Below are 21,694 nucleotides of genomic sequence, written 5' to 3' on the forward strand. Positions count from 1 at the left end.
TAAGTGAAAGCAACAAACTGAAATCAACACATAGAATTATGAAAACAACAGATTAAAATTCATGACAAATCAGATTTTCTACATACAATGGCAACTTAAGTGAAATTAACACATTGATTTATAGAGTCAGTAGATTGAAAAATTTGACAGACCTGAATTTTTGCAAACAGAGGCAGATTTAAGAGAAATCAACAGACTAAAATGAAAAATCAATAGACTAAATATGACAGTTTTCAGTTATTTAGAATGAGCTTATTTTAATGAAATCAATGCATGAATACATAAGATTAACATGCCAAAAACACATCAAATCACATTCTTCATGTCTAATATGCCTAGTTCAATTTTTAGCTTGTTAAACCTATCTCTAACTAATGGTTTTGTAAACAAATCAGTCAATTGATTTTTAGTTTTAACAAATTGAATTTCACAATCTCCCTCTTGAACATGATCTTGAATAAAATGATGCCTAATCTATATATGCTTAGTTTTAGAATGTTGTATTGTATTCTTGTTTAAGTTGATTACACTAGTATTATCACAATACAAGGGTACCTTACTTAACTTTACACCATAGTCCAAGAGTTTATGCTTCAACCATATGACTTGTGCATAACCATGTCCAGTTGTTATATATTCAGCTTCACAAAATACAAGTTTGTGTCTAGTGGATACTCCCTATTTAATATCACCAATAATGTTGTCCTTTAATAGTCCTCTAGGCTCGATCCAATCCTTAGGTAAGTTGTTGTTTGCAGCTTTTTCAGTCGGCTATTTTTCCTTTTTTAGTCGATTGATTTTCTGTAGTAGAGTACTTTTTTGCAGCATAATTCTTTTCTTACAGTAAATCATATTCATATGCATTCTTTGACACTTGATCTTGCAGCTTTGGGTTAGTTTCATCAAATACAACATTTATGGACTCTTCAACAATCATTAGTATTTTGTTATAAACTCTATATGCATGACCATGTATAGCATAACCAAGAAAAACACCTCTTTTGTAAGCAAGCAATGTATGCTGAATGATGCATGATGAAGATCAAACAAGTATATATATTATTTACTCTTTTTCCTTAGACACATTGCTACATCATGCATCATATAAAAGACATTGATTAGGTTTAAACACAACTTTAAAACCTTTATCACAAAGTTGGCCAAGGTACCACAAGTCTTTTTTTTCACTTTTGATAACCTACAAAACAAATATACATTACATGGTACCCTTTGATAGGTTGGGTCCAAAATGGTTAAGCCTTTCTAATCCTTTTGGGATCCATTTCATAAAGCCCTTAGGTACATCATATTTTCTAGCTTTGCAACTTTTAGAAATATGCCCTTTTCTCATGCAATAATTACAAGTTGTCAAAGAAATATCACTTGATGCATTCTTGGAAAAGAAATTAGCAAACTCCTTGACTTTCTTTTCATTAAAGGAGATGAACCCATTCCAGCCCTTCCAAAAACACAATTTTGAGAGCCAAGAATAGCCTCCAAGTTTGCTTTTCCTTTTGAGAACCTTGCACATGTTTTTATAAGGTATTTGACTTTGTTTTCCAAAAGGGTGCAAGTTTCACAAGGTTTTGCAATCAAATGATTTTCACTACAACAGGTTGAATTATTATAAATCATGTCAAGATGTTCAAAATCAACTTTTAAATCGGCTATTTCTGTTTCCAATTGATTAACTATGTTTTCCCGCCAGTTATTTAATCCTTTCAATCGATTGTTTATGACAAATTTTGTTTCCTTCACAATGCAACTCTTCAAAGTCATGCAACAATTGATTATAGTCATTCTTGTCTATAGAGCTTACTTGACTTGATGAGGATGACTCATATCCAACCATGAGGCACAAGTTGGCTTCCTCACTTCCTTCTTAGCTTTCCAAACAATGTAGCCATAGTCAATGTACATAGGTCTCTTGCTTCTGAAATAGTTGTGACCTTTGGTTGCTAAGATCTATCAAGACATAAGTCGCACACTCACACCGGCAACACTCACCAACCCGAGCCACGACTCAAGAGTTCCTCGTGTTCATCCTCCATCCCGAGCCACAACTTAAGAGATGTCATTCCAAGCCATAACTCAAGGCATGCCACGTGTTTAACTCCTATCCCAAGCCACAACTCAAGGGATACGTTCCAAGCCACAACTAAAGGAACATTCCAACAAGCCGAGCTTTGACGTATCACTAAAGCTTTGTAGATCACGCATATCCGAAGCAAACAAAGCTTCTGCCATTGTGTTATCGCCTGACGTTGCTCCCGAGCCGCCAGGCGAAACTTGCTTTCAGACAACCTGGTGGGGGCACGTGCCGCCAGGCGCCAAGCGCCTCCGATGCCACTATGTGCAGGTATCGCTTGGCAGGACGACCCTCACCACCAGGCATCACGCTCTTCAGGGCTAGTATGATTGGCTATCTACCGCTTGGCGAGTCAACCACTACCGCCAGGCGCTACACCAATACTTGCGCCCTACTGGTTTTTAAGCACCCAAAACAGATTGCAACCCGCAATCTAAGCATCAAAACATGCAGCGATATCTACTAAGATCATTGCATCACTTATCACCGGTTTGGCTTCTCACCAATGTTTATATTCCTCTTTTGAGATTCACTAATTCCCAATCACTCACTTCATCAAATCTTATCCAACACTTAGATTTAGTCAAGTGTTACTACCCTATAAAACTCATACCATAGTGCCCCAAGAGTATGTTTTTCGGTCCTGAACTTAAACATTCCATCCATTTTACAATAGTTATAATTTTACACTGCCTTAACGTTTAACGTACCCCAAGATCATCTATTCAACGTTATGGTCAACCATACTTATAAGTTAATATTAAAACAAAAGCACTTTGCTCATGAGGAACAAATACTAGCAACTACGACATATTATCATTTAGACCACGACACTAATTACAATACCAATATTCCCTTCTATACTTCAAATCCCATCTCATTCCATTATCCATACTTGCTCTCCAACACCTAATTATACGTGAATTGTATTTTTATTAAATTTTCATAATTATTGTATCTCAAAACTTCCCACAGGATCCAACCCGTGCCCACATCACCAAAATGCAAAAACAACCTCTGCATTCTCCGTTGTCGCTTGGCGACAAGTTTCCCACCGCTAGGTGGTTCATCAGTTTTGGGAAAAATCCCAAGTTCTGCTACACTTGCCAAAACCTCCCAAACATCCAATATTCCTCCCCAAATCTAATTCTGTAACTCATTCATGCAATTATACTTCCAAACATACCAATGATCAATTTTGCATGCTAATATATCATTAGTCACGTGATTTATACATCCAATAGTCATTAACTCGAAATCCCTCAAATTCTCAAACCCTAAAGATACATTCCTACAATTTCTTTCAATTAACTTCCATTCACAGTGTAATTCTATGGCCATAAGCATCCATGACCAGCTAATGATTAAAACTCCTTTTTTCTCCGATCAAATTCAACCTAGAACCATCAAAAACCCTAAATCGAGCCCAATTTGGCTCGCGTCGCTTGGCGGGTGTTCATCACCATCAGGCCATTCATAAATAAAACCCAGAAACTGGGTAACGAGATTGTGTTGCCTGGCGGCATGAACAGGCCGCCAAGCGGTTCCTATTAGGAATGCATAATTGCACAACAAATGACATATGTTGCCTGACAGCTTTGAAGACCCACCAGGCAGTTTCTAGAATTTTCCAGAAACCTAGGAAATTCAACAACAAAGAATTCAAACATAAACATGTTATACATCATACAATTAAATCCATAATATAAAATTACGAGTTTCAGTTCCCCTAAGTTGGATTCCTTGCTTAGAATAGAATATGTTATTGGTCCTCCTTGATCAACATAGCTTCCCTTAGCTCTCTCCCCGTTCAACTCTTCCGTTTCACTCAATAATCACAGTTTCTCTCTGAAATTCACTCCTCACAATGCTCTACAATGGCAGACACCACAACTCTCTCTCTCACTCTTAATTGGAAACTTAACCAAGCCTTAATGGTGCTTCGAGACCAAAAACGAAATTAGCATTAAGTTTATATTTAATTATCATTCAATGACTTTTCCATGGTGATTTTCCAGCCCCCTTAGCTGCTCATTCTATCTGCTAGGGTTTCTTACCCTTCCCATCTATGCCAAAACTAATTTTAGCAAAAAGGAAGCTTAATTCATGTCTACCAAGGTTCAAACCCACAACCATGCAATTGTCAAGTTAATGCACAACCATTCAACCAATTCATGTTTCATGATAATTCCTATAAATCTAGGATTTTATTAATGCAAAATGGTCTACAACATCTAATTAATGCAAAATGGTCTACAACATGAATTACAATCTAGCTTATTTTCCCCCATGAATAATCTAGATAGAGAGAACGCACACAAGGCTTGATCAACACGTGAATCATCAAATCTCCACATCTTCATCAATGTAAGCATGGTTCCAACATGTTACAAGGCAATGGCTTCATGTACCTTCATCAAATCTTCAAGCACCAAATCATCCAGGCTAGTTGTGCCAACAGAAATTGTTTCATCTTGATGTTAATAATGTCTTTCTCAATTGGATCTTAGAAGAAACTATTTACATGCAACAACCATTAGGGTTTGACGCTTCTGATAAATTGTTAGTTTGCAAGTTGAATAAGGCTCATTATGGCTTAAAGCAAGCCCTAAGATAATGGTTTACACGACTAACAACTACTCTTCAACAACTAGGTTTTGTCTCCTATGACACTTCTCTATTCATTTATCATCATGAATCTGATGTTATCTATCTTCTGGTGTATGTTGATGACATTCTTGTCACTAGCAGCTACTTCAGCCTGATTTCACATGATCACTACTAAACTCCATGCAATCTTTTCTTTAAAACAACTTGGTCAGTTGGACTGCTTTCTTGGTCTTGAGGTCAAACATTTGATGGATGACTCAAATCAAATATATTTGTGATTTACTTAACAAATCAACATGGCAGAAGCTCATTCTATCTCTTCTCCTATGGTATCCAAGTGTAAACTGTCTAAACAAGGTGCATATATTTTCTCAAACCTGACTTTGTATAGGTCTGTTGTCGGAGCTCTCCAATATGCCACTCTTACTAGACCTGAAATTGCCTTTGTTGTAAATAAAGTTTGTCAATTCATGGCTAACCCTTTAGATTCTCATTGGGTTGTAGTCAAGTGTATTCTACGATATCTAAAAGGCACTACTTAAGTTTGAGGGGGTATTAGACAATTAGAGTAATAAGATGTATTTTGTCCAACTATACGTTTTCTCTTTTATTTTTGTCTAGTTCTCTTTATCACATCTATAAAGTTCTATGGTCACTAACAAAACCAATCTCCTATAAATACTCTAAGTGTACATGACTCAATTCAGTTTTCACATTCAATAAAATACTTTTTGTTCCGGTTATCTAAGACTAACCAAGTTTCTTAAATATGCCTTTTATCTTGGTTCCCTATAGAACAAATTTAGAGGAGAATTTTCTTCTCTTGTGACCTTTTGAGAGAATAAGAGATTTGCTAAAACAATATCAACTATCACTTAACTCAAAAGTAATTTTAGGAGAAGAAGGGAAAAATATTTATAGGATGGGATAATTTCTCTTGCACTCTTGCCTAAATGGTATGATACAAGTTTCCCTTTAGGTAGAACTTTTGGAGACTCCCGTTGAATGAAAATTTTGTCTTTGGAAAAGCTTCTTTTCAAGTGATGTGAGACTTCTTCTTGAAGCTTTCTCCACCAATATCCTTTGTACATCACTTAAGACATCCCTTCTTGGCCTAAAAAGTGACTCAAATAAGCTCAAATTAAAAACGATACAAGTCTCTTAAAAATTCTAAAGAACTGTAAACAAATTTATACATCTATACAATTTTTACAAAACTAAAAAAAAAAAGAAGAGATTTCTAGTATATCACTCTTCAAATTAATAGAATCTTTTCAAAATTTCATCTTTTTTCTATCTCTTAGTTATAGGACAAAATATACTCTTTTAGTAATGGTTATCCATCAACACGCCTAACATAGTCTTCCTTTTTCTTTTCAATTTTCTTCCTTAACCTATGCATGTAGATCCTTAATCATTTGAGATATTTCTAAACCATCACTACAAAGCATAAAATCAAGGTGAGGCACAACAAGTTTACTTTCATTAACCATTCCACATATTGACCATTTAAAAATAATTAATCATTCTATTTTTTTTATTTACAATTGTTTGCATCTTGCTTTTAAATTGTCTATATTGCATTTTGCTTGAATTTATGTTTTTGTACATTTACTTTTGAGTTATTTTTACTGCTTTCAATTGACTGTTTTAAAATCGTATTAATTTCGCTATTCTCATTTTTTCAAGTTTATGTAATTCCCTTTTCCAGCGGCATTACATATTGACCATTTAAAAATAAGTAACCATTCTATTTTCTTTTTTTTACAATTGTTTGCATCTTTCTTTTAAATTGTCTATATTGCATTTTGCTTGAATTTATGTTTCCATTTTGTAGCGAAATCTCAAGTAGGTCCCCCATTTTTATTTGACTCAATTGAGTCCCTATTTTGAAAAATTCGTTGTAATCAATTTCTTTCCGTTAGTTGTACAGTAACGGTGTTAATTATGTGTCACGTGTCAGCATGTGATTTTTTAAAGTTTTTTAAAATTTTAATTTTTTTTATAATTTTTTGAAAAAAATATTAAAAAAATTGCCACGTGTCAATCTGACATTGTGCCACGTAGCAGAGATAGTGTGATGTGGCAGTGGTAGTGCCACGTGTCACTATTGAATGTGAAAAGTCTCAATGTAGTCCCTTTGTTATTTTGTCTCAATTTGGTCCCATTTTTTTAAAATCGAATCAATTTCATCTCTATATCAAATTTAATTTTTATATAAATTTTACAATGATATTTTTATTATAATTGATATTTTTAACAAAATTAAGTTTATTTAAATGTATATTTTGCATTCAACTTTATTTAAATATTGTTTCAAATATTTATATATAAAAAATTTATAGACAAATGTTAGAATTGTTGTAAAATTTTTATAAAATTCTATATTTGAATTTTTAAAGTTTTTATTTTTAAAGCAACTCTAACATTTATCTATAAATTATAGATATATAAATATTTAAAATAAAATTTAAATAAATATCCGTGCAAAATATATATTTAAATAAACTTAATTTTGTTAAAAGAATCAACTATAATAAAAAATACATTGTAAAATTTATATAAAAATTAAATTTGATACAAGGATGAAATTGATTCAGTTTTTAAAAAAAATTGGGACAGATAAAATAACAAATACAGGGACTACATTGAGATTTTTCACATCTAATAATGACACGTGACACTATCACTGCCACATCACACTGTCTCTACCACGTGACACAATGTCAGATTGACACGTGGCAATTATATATATATATATATATATATATATATATATATATATATATATATATATATTAAATTATTAAAAAATTAAAAATTAAAAAAAAAAATCACGTGCTGACACGTGGTACATAATTAACACCGTTATTGTACAACTCACGGAAAGGAATAGATTGCAACGAATTTTTCAAAATAAAAACTCAATTGAGTCAAATAAAAATGGAGGGACCTACTTGAAATTTTGCTAAAAAAAATGGACACATCTGAAATGATTTAACCTTTTTACATTTACTTTTGAGTTATTTTGACTGCTTTCAATTCACTGTTTTCAAATTTTTACTTCGTATTAATTTCTCTATTCTCATTTTGGTTTATTGCATTTTCAAGTTTATGTGATGCCCTTTTCCAGCGGCATTTTGTCGAAACATATGATTAAAAGAATTTAAACATGATATAATTTAATTTTCTTACAAAAGAAACGTTGAATATTTATAAAGGATAAATTTAATCTTTTCAGTAATAAATTACTTAGAGAAATAAATTATTCCGTATAGTTTTATTTTTATTCTCATCAACCTTAATCTAAATAAAGAAAAACCTCACATGTAAGGCCCATTAAAAATCTGCTTTATTATTTTCTGCCCTAAAGTAAAGGGTTGCCCTTGTAATTGGACCTAGGGCTGGCCCAAGTGATAAAACTAAACCCTAATCTGCCCTAACACACTCACCCTTCACTCTTCATAAAGCCAGGCGTCATCCCCTTCTTGCTCTCACAAGACGCTCTGATAGGGTTTTGCCCTAAGCCTTCTCGAACTAGCTCGGAACCAGCTCCTACTCCACGTAAGTGCCGCTTTCTAGATTGCATGGGTTCCATTGCTATTCCTTCGTAGTTCACAGTTACAGTTTCGTAATACTCCGTCCTTTGTCCCGTTTACCTTCTGTTTTTAGCTCGCTAGTCTGTTCCTAGAATTGTCGTGCTCGAGGTCGTGCCGTCAAGGTTTCTGTTAACCCTTTTTCCAGGTACGGGAAGTTAGGGTTTCAAGTTTAAGTCATTTTTTGGCTTGTTCTTAAGTTTGTTGTTGATTATATGGGTTAATCATTCGTTTTGATGCGTGGGACACTTTGCATGATTGGCTGGTGTGAAAAATATAGCTGTTGCAAGTGAAACAGTGGCGAGACCTGATAATCTCGCCTAAGTGAGCCAGTCTCGCCTAGGCGAGACGATTAGGGACTCGCCCAAACCCTATTGCGCGAAAGGTTGCCCAGGTGACCCACTCAATTTTTGAGCGAGCGAACATCTCGCCCAGGCGAGAGGGGTCTCGCCTAAGCGAGATCCCGCGTTGGTTTCTCGACGTTTTTTTTAGCCCTCGCCTAGGCGAAGGGGGCTCGCCTAAGTGAGCACATCTCGCCTGAGCGAGATCCTTCGGCCTGAGCGAGGTGTTGGGCGAGGCAGGGCACAGTGTGTTTGTTCTTTTGACTTGGTTGGTGAATGTATGTCTTGAATTTAAGTATTGTGATGAGAGCATGAGAGAAATGAGTATGCATGTGTGAGGTAAATCATGATTTGTGAATAATGGGTTGGTACGAACTTAGCATGAAAATTGTATGAGATGATTCATGAAATTGAAATGATGAGTTTGGTATGAATTCGACATGAGACATGAAAGGGTTAGTATCAACGTGGCATGGTAACGATATGAGACGGAGTTCCATATTCTGGGTTCGAGAATAAGGAGTTGGTATGGCTTGGTTGAGAATACGAAAGCGATGAATCATGAGAAACTGTATGAGATGTATGTTTATATTTGTGTGTATGCATGTTGAACCTGTTTGTTTGATTAAGGAAGTTTGGTCCGTGTCAGTGCGTAATTCCTTGGAATTCTCTATGTGGGATTCCCAGGGTCGTGCTTCAGTGGTCGGGACATAATTCCATGACCCTTGTTAGTTGGTGTCCATGGTGGTGCCCTATCTGTATAACTAGGTAAGGATTCAAGGTAAGGTTGCATCCTGACACTCTAAGGAGTCAGTTACTCTCACCTAGAGCGGACTGACTCATATGGTGAAGTAGCAGGAGGCCTGAAATTCATTAAGGGCTAACCTTGTGGTGAGGGAAATTGATTTATCATAACACTTGTAACACAAAGCTCGGGGGTGAGCAGAGGTATCCACCACAAATGTAAGCATCCGTTGAATCCGACCAAGTTATACGTATCTGGATGAGTCGAGTCGAGTCAGTGTATTGATTGAAAAGTCATAACATGCTTGGTTGTTGTATGGATATTGGATGGTGAAAGTATATTTGATTGTATGATGTAAATGTTGTTGGCTCTAGCTTACCCTGTTTGTTGTATGGTTGTCTTGTATGTGGCTCTTCTTTCTTGCAATGATCATCAATTTAATTGATGGGAGCAGATGGGCGAGGTTCCCGCGGTCAGCAAGGAAATGGCGATTCCGCTGCTTAGCCATCTGGGCTGGACCTGATGTTTCTTTTCCTCGTGGGTTTTCTTTAGGGCTACGGCCCATGTATTGCTCTATGCCTTACTATTACTCTCATTTTGTTAGACTTTTATCTAGATTCCGTTGGCATCGTGGTGTGCTCAATTTGTAGGGGTTGTGTTAAAGACCCCAAGACTACTCTACATTACTATTTTGTGTGACGTTTCTTTTAATTCTGCTTAAGAATTAAATGGGACGTTACATTTATGGTATTAGAGCGGTCATTCCTTAGGTCTGTGGACTTGGATGTCCGCTTAGCTTTCTCTGTGTTTTCTGAGTGTTCTTAGTTAAATTATTGCCTTATTCGAGCCTAACCAAGTGATTTTCTATGTGTTAGTGAGCTATGGCACCTGCTCGTAGGACTTCGCAATCGTCCCAGGGTGACGTGCCCGATATCTCCAGGGCAATAGAGGCGATGGTGGCTGCCATGATGCAGCAAAGCACAACAATGATGCAGCAGCATGAGGCATCAATGCAGCGACAAGCGGCGTTGCTTGAGCAACAACAGGTTGTGATGCAACAGATGAAGGTTGCACGCATGGCTGCCGAGGATGCACATAGGCAGCATATGGAGGCCCTCCACCAGCTGGAGGAGAACAGGGTGGCTGCCCCTATGTTTCGCCCAGAGCCACGACCACTAGTCAGGGAGTGGAGTCTGGAAGACTTCCTGAAACACCATCTTGTGAAGTTCAACGGGAAGATAAGCCCTGACGCAGCAAACCAGTGGTTGAAGGATCTGAAGAGGATCTTTGATGCAAAAACATGTCCAACGGAGAACAGGTTAGCTTTCATAGTGTACATGCTCACCGGAGAGGCTGAGCACTAGTGGATCAGCACAAAATTCATCATGGAGGAGAGAGGCGAGCCGGTGACGTAGGAAGCCTTTAGAGGGAAATTCCTCTCGGAATATTTCCCGGACAATGTTCAATATGCCAAGGAGGTGGAATTCCTCCAACTGAACCAGGGAGGGAAGACGGTGAGAGACTACGCTGAGAAGTTCAAGCACCTCAGCCGCTTCTATACCTTGCCGCTCGATGAGGAGTGGAGATATTCGCTTGATGGTGGCACCCTTGTCCATCAAGGATTTTGCTGCTCTGGTAGAGAAGGCCAGAGTAATGGAGAAGATGAAGAATGAGGTAGAAGGTCAGCGGCCTCAACAACCTCAGAGGATTGGTGGACCATCTGGGTCCAAGCCCAGACATGACGAGCGGAGGAGACCATACGACAGACCTCACCATCAACCTCAAGGGTCTAGGGGTCTTCCTCCCCAGCAGGGTTGAGTGCAGTGCTACATATGTGGGGGCCCTCATCTGAGGAGTGCCTGCCCACGTATGGAGGGTTATCGCCGGTGCAACAATTGTGGCAAGGAAGGCCACTTTGGGAAGTGTTGCCCCAACCTTGCTAGGGCAGTGACACGCCCTCCAGTTCAGACTCCCCATCAGCATCAAAGGAAGGACAGAGGCAACAGGCCTCAGGCGACAGGCAGGGTGTATGCTATGACGGGAGCAGAGGCGAATGGCTCAGGTAACTTGGTTATGGGTTGTTGCATGATAGCTGGTCTGTCTTGCTGTGTATTGTATGATTCTGGAGCGACACACTCCTTTGTGTTAGATGGTTGTGTGAAACGTCTAGGTCTGCCAGTATGCGAGCTACAATGCGAGCTCGCGGTGTCTATTCCGGCGTCGAGATTGGTCACGACGTCGTCTTTGTGTGCTAGGTGTCCAGTGGAGGTGGAAGGACACAGGTACAAGGTGAACTTAATCTGCCTGCCACTGTAAGACTTGGAAGTGATCTTAGGGATGGATTGGCTCTCTACCAATCGCATCCTTATAGACTGCCGGGAGAAGAGGTTGTTGTTTCCCGACTCAAAGGAGCTTGAGTTGGTGTCTCCTTAAGGGGTGGTGAGAGAGATCCAGGGTGGCGCGCAGTGCTTCATAATCTTCGCCCGTATGGAGGTGGGAGAGAGAGACCATCAGTTATACCTGTGTATGAGTTTGAAGACGTGTTTTTGGACGAAGTACCAGGGTTGCCTCCCAGTAAAGAGGTGGAGTTCTCTATTGACCTGGTACCAGGAACGGGCCCGGTGTCAATGGCTCCATATCGCATGGCTCCGGCAGAGTTAGTGGAACTCAAGAAGCAAATAGAGGAACTGATGGAGAAGCAGTTTAGCCGACCTAGTACTTCGCCTTGGGGAGCACTAGTGTTACTGGTGCAGAAGAAGGATGGGAGTTCGCGCTTGTGTGTGGACTACAGGCGACTGAACAAGATGACTATCAAGAACAAATATCCTTACGTATTTGTTTGACCAGAAGGAGTTGAACATGAGGGAGAGGAGATGGATGGAATTCTTGAAAGATTATGATTTCGAGCTCTTATATCACCCTGGGAAGGCGAATGTAGTGGCAGATGCCCTGAGTAGGAAGATAGTGCATACTGCACACCTTATGATTAAGGAGGTGGAACTACTAGAGAAATTCCGAGATATCAAGCTACAGGTGGAGGTAGGATCTGAGTTCATTAGATGTAGTACCCTAACTATATCTAATGACTTCTTGGGCTCAGTGAGAGAGAGGCAGTTATTGGATGCCAGTCTTAATAGAGTTAGAGAACAGCTTGGGTCAGATGAGGCTAGAGATTTTGCTTTGGGTGATGATGGTATACTGCGGTTTCAGGGTAGGGTATGCGTACCTGATGATGTTACGGTGAAGAAGTTAATTCTGGAGGAAGGACATAAAAGTCGTCTTAGTCTGCATCCTAGCATGACTAAGATGTACCAGGATCTTAAGGAAACCTTCTGGTGGTAGGGAATGAAGAGAGATGTTGCTCAGTTCGTATCAGCATGTTTAACTTATCAGAAGGCGAAGGTGGAGCACCAGAGGCCCAATGGGAATCTACAGCCTTTGGAAATACCAGTGTGGAAATGGGACAACATCTCCATGGATTTTGTAACCCATTTGCCACGGACTTTTAGAGGACATGACACCATCTGGGTAATAGTGGATCAGTTGACCAAGAGTGCCCACTTCTTGGCGATGAACTTGAGGATGTCCATGGCCAAGTTGGCTCAGCTGTACGTTAAGGAGATCGTGAGGTTGCATGGAGTCCCTTCGAGCATAGTTTCCGATAGAGACTCATGATTTACATCCCGGTTCTGGCAAACCTTACAGGAGGCTTTGGGGACCAAGTTGACTATGAGCTCAACTTATCACCCTAAGACTGATGGCCAATCTGAGAGGACGATTCAGTCATTAGAGGATTTGTTGAGGACTTGCATATTGCATCATCTAGGTGCTTAGGATGAGGTATTACCTTTGATAGAGTTCACCTACAACAACAATTTCCATGCGAGCATCGGCATGGCGCCACACGAGGCTCTTTATGGTAGGAAGTGTAGGACTCCTCTCTGTTGGTATTAGGATGGGGAAGCGGTGTTGGTTGGACAAGAATTGTTAGAGTAGACTACTGAGAAAGTGAGAATGGTGAGGAACAGGATGCAAGCTTCTCAGAGTAGGCAGAAGGCCTATGTAGACCGTAGGAGGAGACCTCTGGAGTTCGCAGCTGGTGATCATGTATTCCTGAGGGTGACCCGAACCACGGGCGTGGGAAGGGCCATCCGCTCAAGGAAGCTTTCACCCAAGTTCCTTGGCCCCTATCAGATCACGAGGAGGATAGGGCCGATGGCTTACGAGATAGCCTTACCCCCGCAGTTGGTGAATCTTCAAACAATGTTTCACATCTCACAGTTGAGGAAGTATGTGTTTGACCCGCTTCATGTGTTGGAAGCCGAGGATATACAGATCAGGGAAGACCTCACAGTGGAAGTACCACTTGTCGCTTTAGAGGATAGCAAAGTTGAGGAACGCCGAGGAAAAGCGGTCAGGCTTGTTAAAGTCATCTGGGACCGGACGACAGGTGACTCGACTTGGGAGTTAGAGAAGGACATGAGAAAATCACATCCACATATGTTTACCTTGTGAGTCTTTATTTTCGAGGTCGAAAATTTTTCTTGTTGGGGAGAATGTAAGGCCCATTAAAAATCTGCTTTATTATTTTCTGCCCTAAAGTAAAGGGTTGCCCTTGTAATTGGGCCTAGGGCTGGCCCAAGTGATAAAATTAAACCCTAATCTGCCCTAACACACTCACCCCTCACTCTTCACAAAGCCACCCGTCATCCCCTTCTTGCTCTCACAAGACGCTCTGCTAGGGTTTTGCCCTAAGCCTTCTCGAACTAGCTCAGAACCAGCTCCCACTCCACGTAAGTGCCGCTTTCTAGATTGTATGGGTTCCATTGCTATTCCTTCGTAGTTCATAGTTACAGTTTCGTAATACTCCGTCCTTTGTCCTGTTTACCTTCTGTTTTCAGCTCGCTAGTCCGTTCCTAGAGTTGTCTTGCTCGAGGTCATGCCGTCAAGGTTTCTGTTAACCCTTTTTCCAGGTACGGGAAGTTAGGGTTTCAAGTTTAAGTTATTTTTTGGCCTGTTCTTGAGTTTGTTGTTGATTGTATGGGTTAATCATTCGTTTTGATGCGTGGGATACTTTGCATGATTAGCTGGTGTGAAAAATATAGCTGCTGCAAGTGAAACAGTGGTGAGACTTGATAATCTCGCCCAAACGAGCCAGTCTCGCCTAGGCGAAACGATTAGGGACTCACCCAAACCCTATTGCGCGAAAGGTCGCCCACGCGACCCGCTCAACTTTTGAGCGGGCGAACATCTCGCCTAGGCGAGAGGGGTCTCGCCTAAGCGAGATCCTGCGTTGGTTTCTCGATTTTTTTGAGCCCTCGCCTAGGCAAAGAGGGCTCTCTTGAGCGAGCATGTCTCGCCTGAGCGAGATCCTTCGGCCTGAGCGAGGTGCTGGGCGAGGTAGGGCGAGGTAGGGCGCAGTGTGTTTGTTCTCTTGACTTGGTTGGTGAATGTATGGCTTGAATTTAAGTATTGTGATGAGAGCATGAGAGGAATGAGTATGCATGTGTGAAGTAAATCATAATTTGTGAATAATTGGTTGGTATGAACTTATCATGAAAATTGTATGAGATGATTCATGAAATTGAAATGATGAGTTTGGTATGAATTCGACATGAGACATGAAAGGGTTGGTATCAACGTGGCATGGTAACGATATGAGACGGAGTTCCATATTCTGGGTTCGAGAATAAGGAGTTGGTATGGCTTGGTTGAGAATACGAAAGCGATGAATCATGAGAAACTGTATGAGATGTATGTTTATATTTGTTTGTATGCATGTTGAACCTGTTTCGTTGATTAAGGAAGTTTGGTCCGTGTCAGTGCATAATTCCTTGGGATTCTCTAGGTGGGATTCCCAGGGTCGTGCTTTAGTGGTCGAGACGTAATTCCATGGCCCCTGTTAGTGGGTGTCCATGGTGGTGCCCCATCTGTATAACTAGGTAAGGATTCAAGGTAAGGTTGCATCCTGACACTCTAAGGAGTCAGTTAGTCTCACCTAGAGCGGACTGACTCCTATGGTGAGAGTAGTAGGAGGCCTGAAATTCATTAAGGACTAACCTTGTGGTGAGGGAAATTGATTTATCGTAACACTTGTAACACATAGCTTGGGGGTGAGCAGTTCGGGGTTGAGCAGAGGTATCCACCACAAGTGCAAGCATCCGCTGAATTCGACCAGGTTATACGTATCCGGATGAGTCGAGTCGAGTCGTAGTGTATTGATTGAAAAGTCATAACATGCTTGGTTGTTGTATGGATATTGGATGGTGAAAGTATATTTGACTGTATGATGTAAATGTTGTTGGCTCTAGCTTACCCTGTTTGTTGTGTGGTTGTTTTGTATGTGGCTTTTCTTTCTTGCAATGATCATCAATTTAATTGATGGGAGTAGATGGGCGAGGTTCGCGCGGTCAGCAAGGAAATGGCGATTCCGCTGCTTAGCCATATGGGCTGGACCTTATGTTTCTTTTCCTCATGGGTTTTCTTTAGGGCTACTGCCCATGTATTGCTCTATGCCTTACTATTACTCTCATTTTGTTAGACTTTTATCTAGATTCCGTTGGCATCGTGGTGTGCCCAGTTTGTAGGGGTTGTGTTAAGGATCCCAGGACTACTCTACATTACTATTTTGTGTGACGTTTCTTTTAATTCCGCTTAATAATTAAATGGGACGTTACATCACAAATCATATCCTTTTAGTTAAATTAAATTCATAACTAATTTCCACCATAAAGAGAAAGAAAAATACATTTAAACTTAAATACAAGACAAAATATTAAGAAATATGTTAAAGTAAGTTTTTTACTCGCTTCATTTTTGCTGAAACCTTTTTTTAGTACACATAAGAAAGAAAACATAAATATTTTGAGAAGATGAATACATATCTTTCTTAAATTCATAATTCATCTTCTTATTTTGAGATTATTTTATACATTATATAGTTTCGACCACGCTGTCCTATGTTTTGGACAATTGCCGTGTCAAGCTTTAAAGATATGCACATAAAAGCAGTCATGAAACAACCACAGAAGCTTAACTCAAAGGAATGTGAATTAGTATGAAACTTAAGTACAAGTACATGCATGATGAATGTAAGAAAAAGTTAGAGGAACAAGTAACACAGAAATGGTCAAAGTTAGTAACAAAGTTAGTAACTAAATAAACCAGCCGGCTGATCTATATGCATGATCAAGAATAGTATAGTTGTTATCTTTCTATTCTTTCTTTCACATGCTTCCAAGAATAAGATAACAGTTCTGCATTTTTTGACACTCATTATGGTCTATAAATACATAGGAACTTAGGATACAGAAACCAAGTAACTTGGTTGTTGTGAACAAGATGAAGAAGCTTTCTCTTTATGCTTGTTTACTCAATTTGAGTTTCTTGGTTCTTCTTCCTTATAGCAAAGCCAATCAGGCTGATAAACTTGATGAGTTGATTCTGTCTAGGAGCTCACAGAAGCCTCCTGTGACTCTTTCTTGGGCAGAGGAAGATGCATTGAAAACTCATTCTTCTGCTTATGTTGCACCCCAAGAGGGTCTTCAACAAGCTGATAAGATTGTTGTATTGCCTGGCCAACCCTATGGGGTCAATTTTTATCAATATTCAGGCTATGTCACTGTTGATCCAGAGGCTGGAAGAGCACTTTTCTATTATTTTGTGGAGTCCCCATATAACCCTTCAACTAAACCTTTAGTATTGTGGTTAAATGGAGGTAAGAATAATAAATAACTCAAATTCCTTCATGCATGTTGATATAGCTTATGCTCCTTTTTCTCTGTATTTTCTCTTTTCACTCTTTTACTTGTGTTTGGTAATTTTTTAAAGCAAAAAAGAAATAGTGATAATTTGTTTAGTTTTAGGATGTCAACTATATAAGTTAATAGAAAAATGGCCTTATCTTCACAACCTTATATGTAAGATAATTAGTTTCTGAGTTTATTATCACCATCCTCTAAACTTTGCGGACATCATTTTTACATAGGCTAGAACATTATGAGTTAGATAACGTGAGAATCTCACAGGACCCGGTTGTTCCTCATTGGGGTATGGAGCATTTGAGGAATTGGGACCTTTCAGAATAAACTCTGATGGAAAAACGCTCTATCGCAACAAATATGCTTGGAATGAAGGTGAGACAGTCATCAAAATAATTGGTTTTTGGTATACTCAAACCTTTGTGATGGATTTGAGATGAATAACTTAACACACAATAATGGTGCATTATGCAGTGGCAAATGTGTTGTTCTTGGAATCCCCAGCTGGAGTGGGGTTTTCCTACTCAAACACCACTTCAGACTATGATGATGCAGGAGATAAATCTACTGCTAAAGATGCCTATGTTTTCCTCATCAATTGGCTAGAAAGGTTTCCACAGTACAAAACTCATGATTTGTACATAACTGGGGAGAGCTATGCTGGCCATTATGTGCCTCAGCTTGCATACACTATTTTGCTCAACAATAAATTCGCTCCCCAAACTATTAACCTCAAAGCCATTGCTGTATGTTCAAAAACACTACTACTACAAATAACACAATCACTTGCCATCTTTTTTCAACTTTCTGATTTGTACTGAAAATTTCAGGTAGGGAATGCTTGGATTGATGATGTTACAAGTGTGAAGGGGATATTTGATTACTTATGGACTCATGCTTTGAGCTCAGATCAAACACATGAGTTGATTGAGAAGTATTGCGATTTCACTGCTGAAAATGACTCAGCAATATGTGCCAATGCAACAAGAACGGCCCTTATTGAAAAAGGAAAGATAGATTTCTATAACATCTATGCTCCACTGTGTTTTGACTCTTCTCTCAAAAATGGATCAACCGGTTCTGTAAGTAATATACTCCTGTGTATTGTTGCTTGGACAGTGCAAAGTAATTCAGAATTGTACAAAGATATGAAGTTCATTTATGTCAGTAGTAACCAATTTTGAACCAAAACAAGCACATTATAGAAATCACATGTGATGTTCTCTGTCATACGACACTCTTCACATCTCTTTTATTCTATTTTTATGTCGTATAACACTACTGAAACATGCTATGAGCATGGACATTACCAGAAAGATCTTATTTAGTTCAATAATTTCAACTAGTATGACAAAAAAAGTTTAAGGATGCAGGATTTTCCATGTAACTTTTAACACCCTCTCACACTTCATTTCAGGTATATGATTTCGACCCTTGTTCTGATTATTACGGGGAAGCCTACCTAAATAGGCCAGAAGTCCAACTAGCTCTTCATGCAAAACCCACAAACTGGGCCCACTGCAGGTAATCTACAATTGCTTGGAAGATCACAAAAATATTACTTACACTCCTATCTGGTTTGAAAGAATGATTCTTGTTTCCATTTTTTCTAACTGTTTCCTGTTTTCAAATAATGAAAGCAGCTAAATAATGTCAAAATGGAACATTTTTGTATCAAACAAGAAATGAAACATCTTCTCAGATCAACACTACTACTATTACTACGTGCTAATCGATAACCAAAAATATATCATATTTTGCAAAATTTGCAGTGATCAATTAAGCTGGAACGACAGTCCAACTACCATCCTGCCAGTAATAAAGTATCTCATCGATAGTGGCATTGGATTGTGGATATACAGGCAAGTTCAGTTTCACTTTCAGCATATGCACTACAAGTTTAAGCCACAGGAAGCAACATTATGATTTGGTTACAGCCTATGAACTACGCAGACAAAAATATATATATATACCATTAAATAGTTCTCCACTTTTGAATGATTTAGGAAGCTCAACTATTCTGAGTTCTTTGAGAATCTATTTGCGATGACAAAGCTTCACTACCTACCCATAACCATGTTTTCGAATGAGTCCAGATTCTTTGTTGGAGGTTTTTGTTAATGGCCTCTCTGCTGAATATTAAAAATACACCGATGTTTTGGTACTTTAAAAATGTTTTAAATATATTTTAAAACTTCAAAATCAAAGTCCAGTGTATTTTGAAAACACACTAGAAGAACATCACATAAAAGTAGTAGAGAATCCAAATTCTTTTTGAATTCAGCTAATTCCTTCACTCATGTAGAATAATGAAGTTTGCCCTTTTGTTGAAGTGTCCCAAGTACTGAATTTTGATGATTTGTTCTGCTACAGTGGTGATACTGATGCAAGGGTGCCAGTCACATCTTCCAGATATTCAATCAACACCCTGAAGCTACCTATCCAGGTTCCTTGGCGTCCATGGTATTCTGAACAAGAGGTACTAAATTGAGCTGCATTTAAAACCCTGATCAAAATTCCAATTGTGTCTCTTGAAGGTCAATTAGTAGTTGTTTATGATTCTTAAACATGAGCAACTTCTGATAATCATAGGTTGGAGGGTATGTGGTGAAATACGAAGGAGTTACATTTGTTACAGTTAGAGGAGCAGGACATTTGGTTCCGAGCTGGCAACCAGAACGGGCTCTGACCTTCATCACTTCGTTTCTCTATGGAAGCCTGCCTCCTGCTTCACCATGGAAGCCTTTCTAAGCATCATCTATGTCTTCATCTTTTACATTTCAGTCACTCCAGCTGCACTTTATTAGTTAGATTACAATGAAATTTCAAGTTTCAAATAAAAGTGTTGCTGTGTATCAGTCGATTAACAATGCTAAGGTAGTAATGTTAGAGTTCCCTTTTTTTTATGTATCAGTTTATCAAAGAGCTACCTCTTTTGGTTATGATTCGAAACTAGAAATACAATGTGTTATTGTGGAGATCAAATAGACCCCACAAAATCCAATTCTTCTCTTCCTTTGGATATCTTTTTCCAAGATACTCCTCTCTTCAATACAAGATAGCGATAGTTCTAAATGAGGCAATAAAGACGCCATAAATGTGTACATATGCAAGACCCACCACTGTGCCTCTGTTTCGGTTTCAACAAGCCTAAGCTCTCTTGCAAAATCGACTAGACATTGTAATTTTGTGTGTCCCACTAGGTCAAGCTTCTTATGTACTTTGCCAATCATGCAAGACCCACCACTTATGATCCATGGCTTCCAAGACATAAAAGTAACCTCTTAATCATGTATTCTTAATTTAAATTTATCATCTTCGGTGCTCCATAAATAATGGGTACTCGTACTTGTGAATTTTCTTTCATGTCCATTATATCAAAATATGTGAAAAAAATAAATTTGTTGACCTTTATCGATATGTCTTTCAATACCTCTTAACAAAATTTAATTGACTTGTCTTTTAGTTGGAGGGTCATAAATTCTCTAGTGACAAATTTTCTTTAGCGATGAGAATCCTTAAACTCCTAGACCCTTCAACTTGGGAGTTAAATGTTTCTAAACAATTGCATTACGTCATGCTTGTAATTCAATCTGTTCTTATTGAGACTTTAGGTAAATATTCTGGACAGGTGGCAAGATCTTGATGGTTTTGATAGACCTTAATTTCATGCTCTTGAAGGTTGAAACACATGGGAAGATTAGTAACATCTGGGTAAGACCAAATGTAAGATTCATCCAGTTATCAATACATTCACTTGTAAAAGACTCTCTGACACTCAAGTTAGTAAGAGAGATATAATCTTTTGAGTATGAGAGAATGAGTATGAGAGTGTGTTTTCCTGAGGAACACCAGTTGTATTTATAGGGCGTGCTTGGACCCGAAGGTTCAGGTGATAAAACTGGTAATGTGATATCAAATAATATTAGTAAAAGAATGACTTATCTCAATTAAATAATAATAATAATAATGTGCCAATATACCTCATATACTAAATATTTGATAAATATTTACAGAATATCATGACGTAATTAAACTACTGAGATTTTTCATAGGTACCATTAACATTAGAATATTTGCTCTTATCGGTGTATCTTAGAATATCTTCAGGCTTAATGGGCCATGTTGGACCGCATTATTGGACCAGGTAGGTATACAATCTAATGGGTATTTAAAAAGGGGTTCATTGGAGAGACACAATAATAATGAGATCCAAGCCTAATCCACGTTAAGAACTGATACCATTTCTAATCCAAAACTTTAAAACAATTGATTTTTGCGTCTTTTACCTTTTATGTTACTCAACTTTCTCATTTCTACTTAATATCTAGGACTTAAACTTACAATTGGTCACAACTAGAGATGGCAAATAAACCCGCTCCCGTAAGTATTGCTCGAACCCGTCCCCGTTTTGACGGGGAATCCCCGCATTGACTGGGTATGGGTATGGGTATGGGGAATCCCCGACTTTTTTAATTGGGTATGGGGATGAGTATGGGGATGTACATATCCCCGCCATAATACCCGCCCCTGTTTAAATTATTAAATATTCA

General features: G+C 38.6%; 2 protein-coding genes across 2 annotated transcripts; both read left to right on the forward strand.

Moving 5' to 3' along the window:
* The first annotated feature begins 11,250 nt into the window (after positions 1-11,250).
* Positions 11,251-12,224, forward strand: LOC146885448 (uncharacterized). The gene is made up of 2 exons (XM_085674936.1): positions 11,251-11,663; positions 11,816-12,224. Exons 1-2 carry the CDS (start codon positions 11,251-11,253, stop codon positions 12,222-12,224), a joined length of 822 nt encoding a protein of 273 aa, XP_085531062.1.
* Positions 12,225-16,722: 4,498 nt separating this feature from the next.
* LOC114188323 (serine carboxypeptidase 1-like) lies at positions 16,723-19,892 on the forward strand. Its single transcript, XM_085675249.1, has 8 exons — positions 16,723-17,098; positions 17,409-17,516; positions 17,616-17,887; positions 17,972-18,223; positions 18,559-18,665; positions 18,914-19,003; positions 19,515-19,620; positions 19,734-19,892. The coding sequence occupies exons 1-8, from the start codon at positions 16,723-16,725 to the stop codon at positions 19,890-19,892; spliced, it is 1,470 nt and encodes a 489-aa protein (XP_085531375.1).
* Positions 19,893-21,694: the final 1,802 nt, after the last annotated feature.

This window comes from Vigna unguiculata, chromosome 6 (assembly GCF_037176805.1).
Source record: "Vigna unguiculata cultivar grain cowpea cultivar isolate G323 ecotype 2 chromosome 6, ASM3717680v1, whole genome shotgun sequence".
In the NCBI taxonomy this organism is placed as follows: domain Eukaryota; kingdom Viridiplantae; phylum Streptophyta; class Magnoliopsida; order Fabales; family Fabaceae; genus Vigna; species Vigna unguiculata.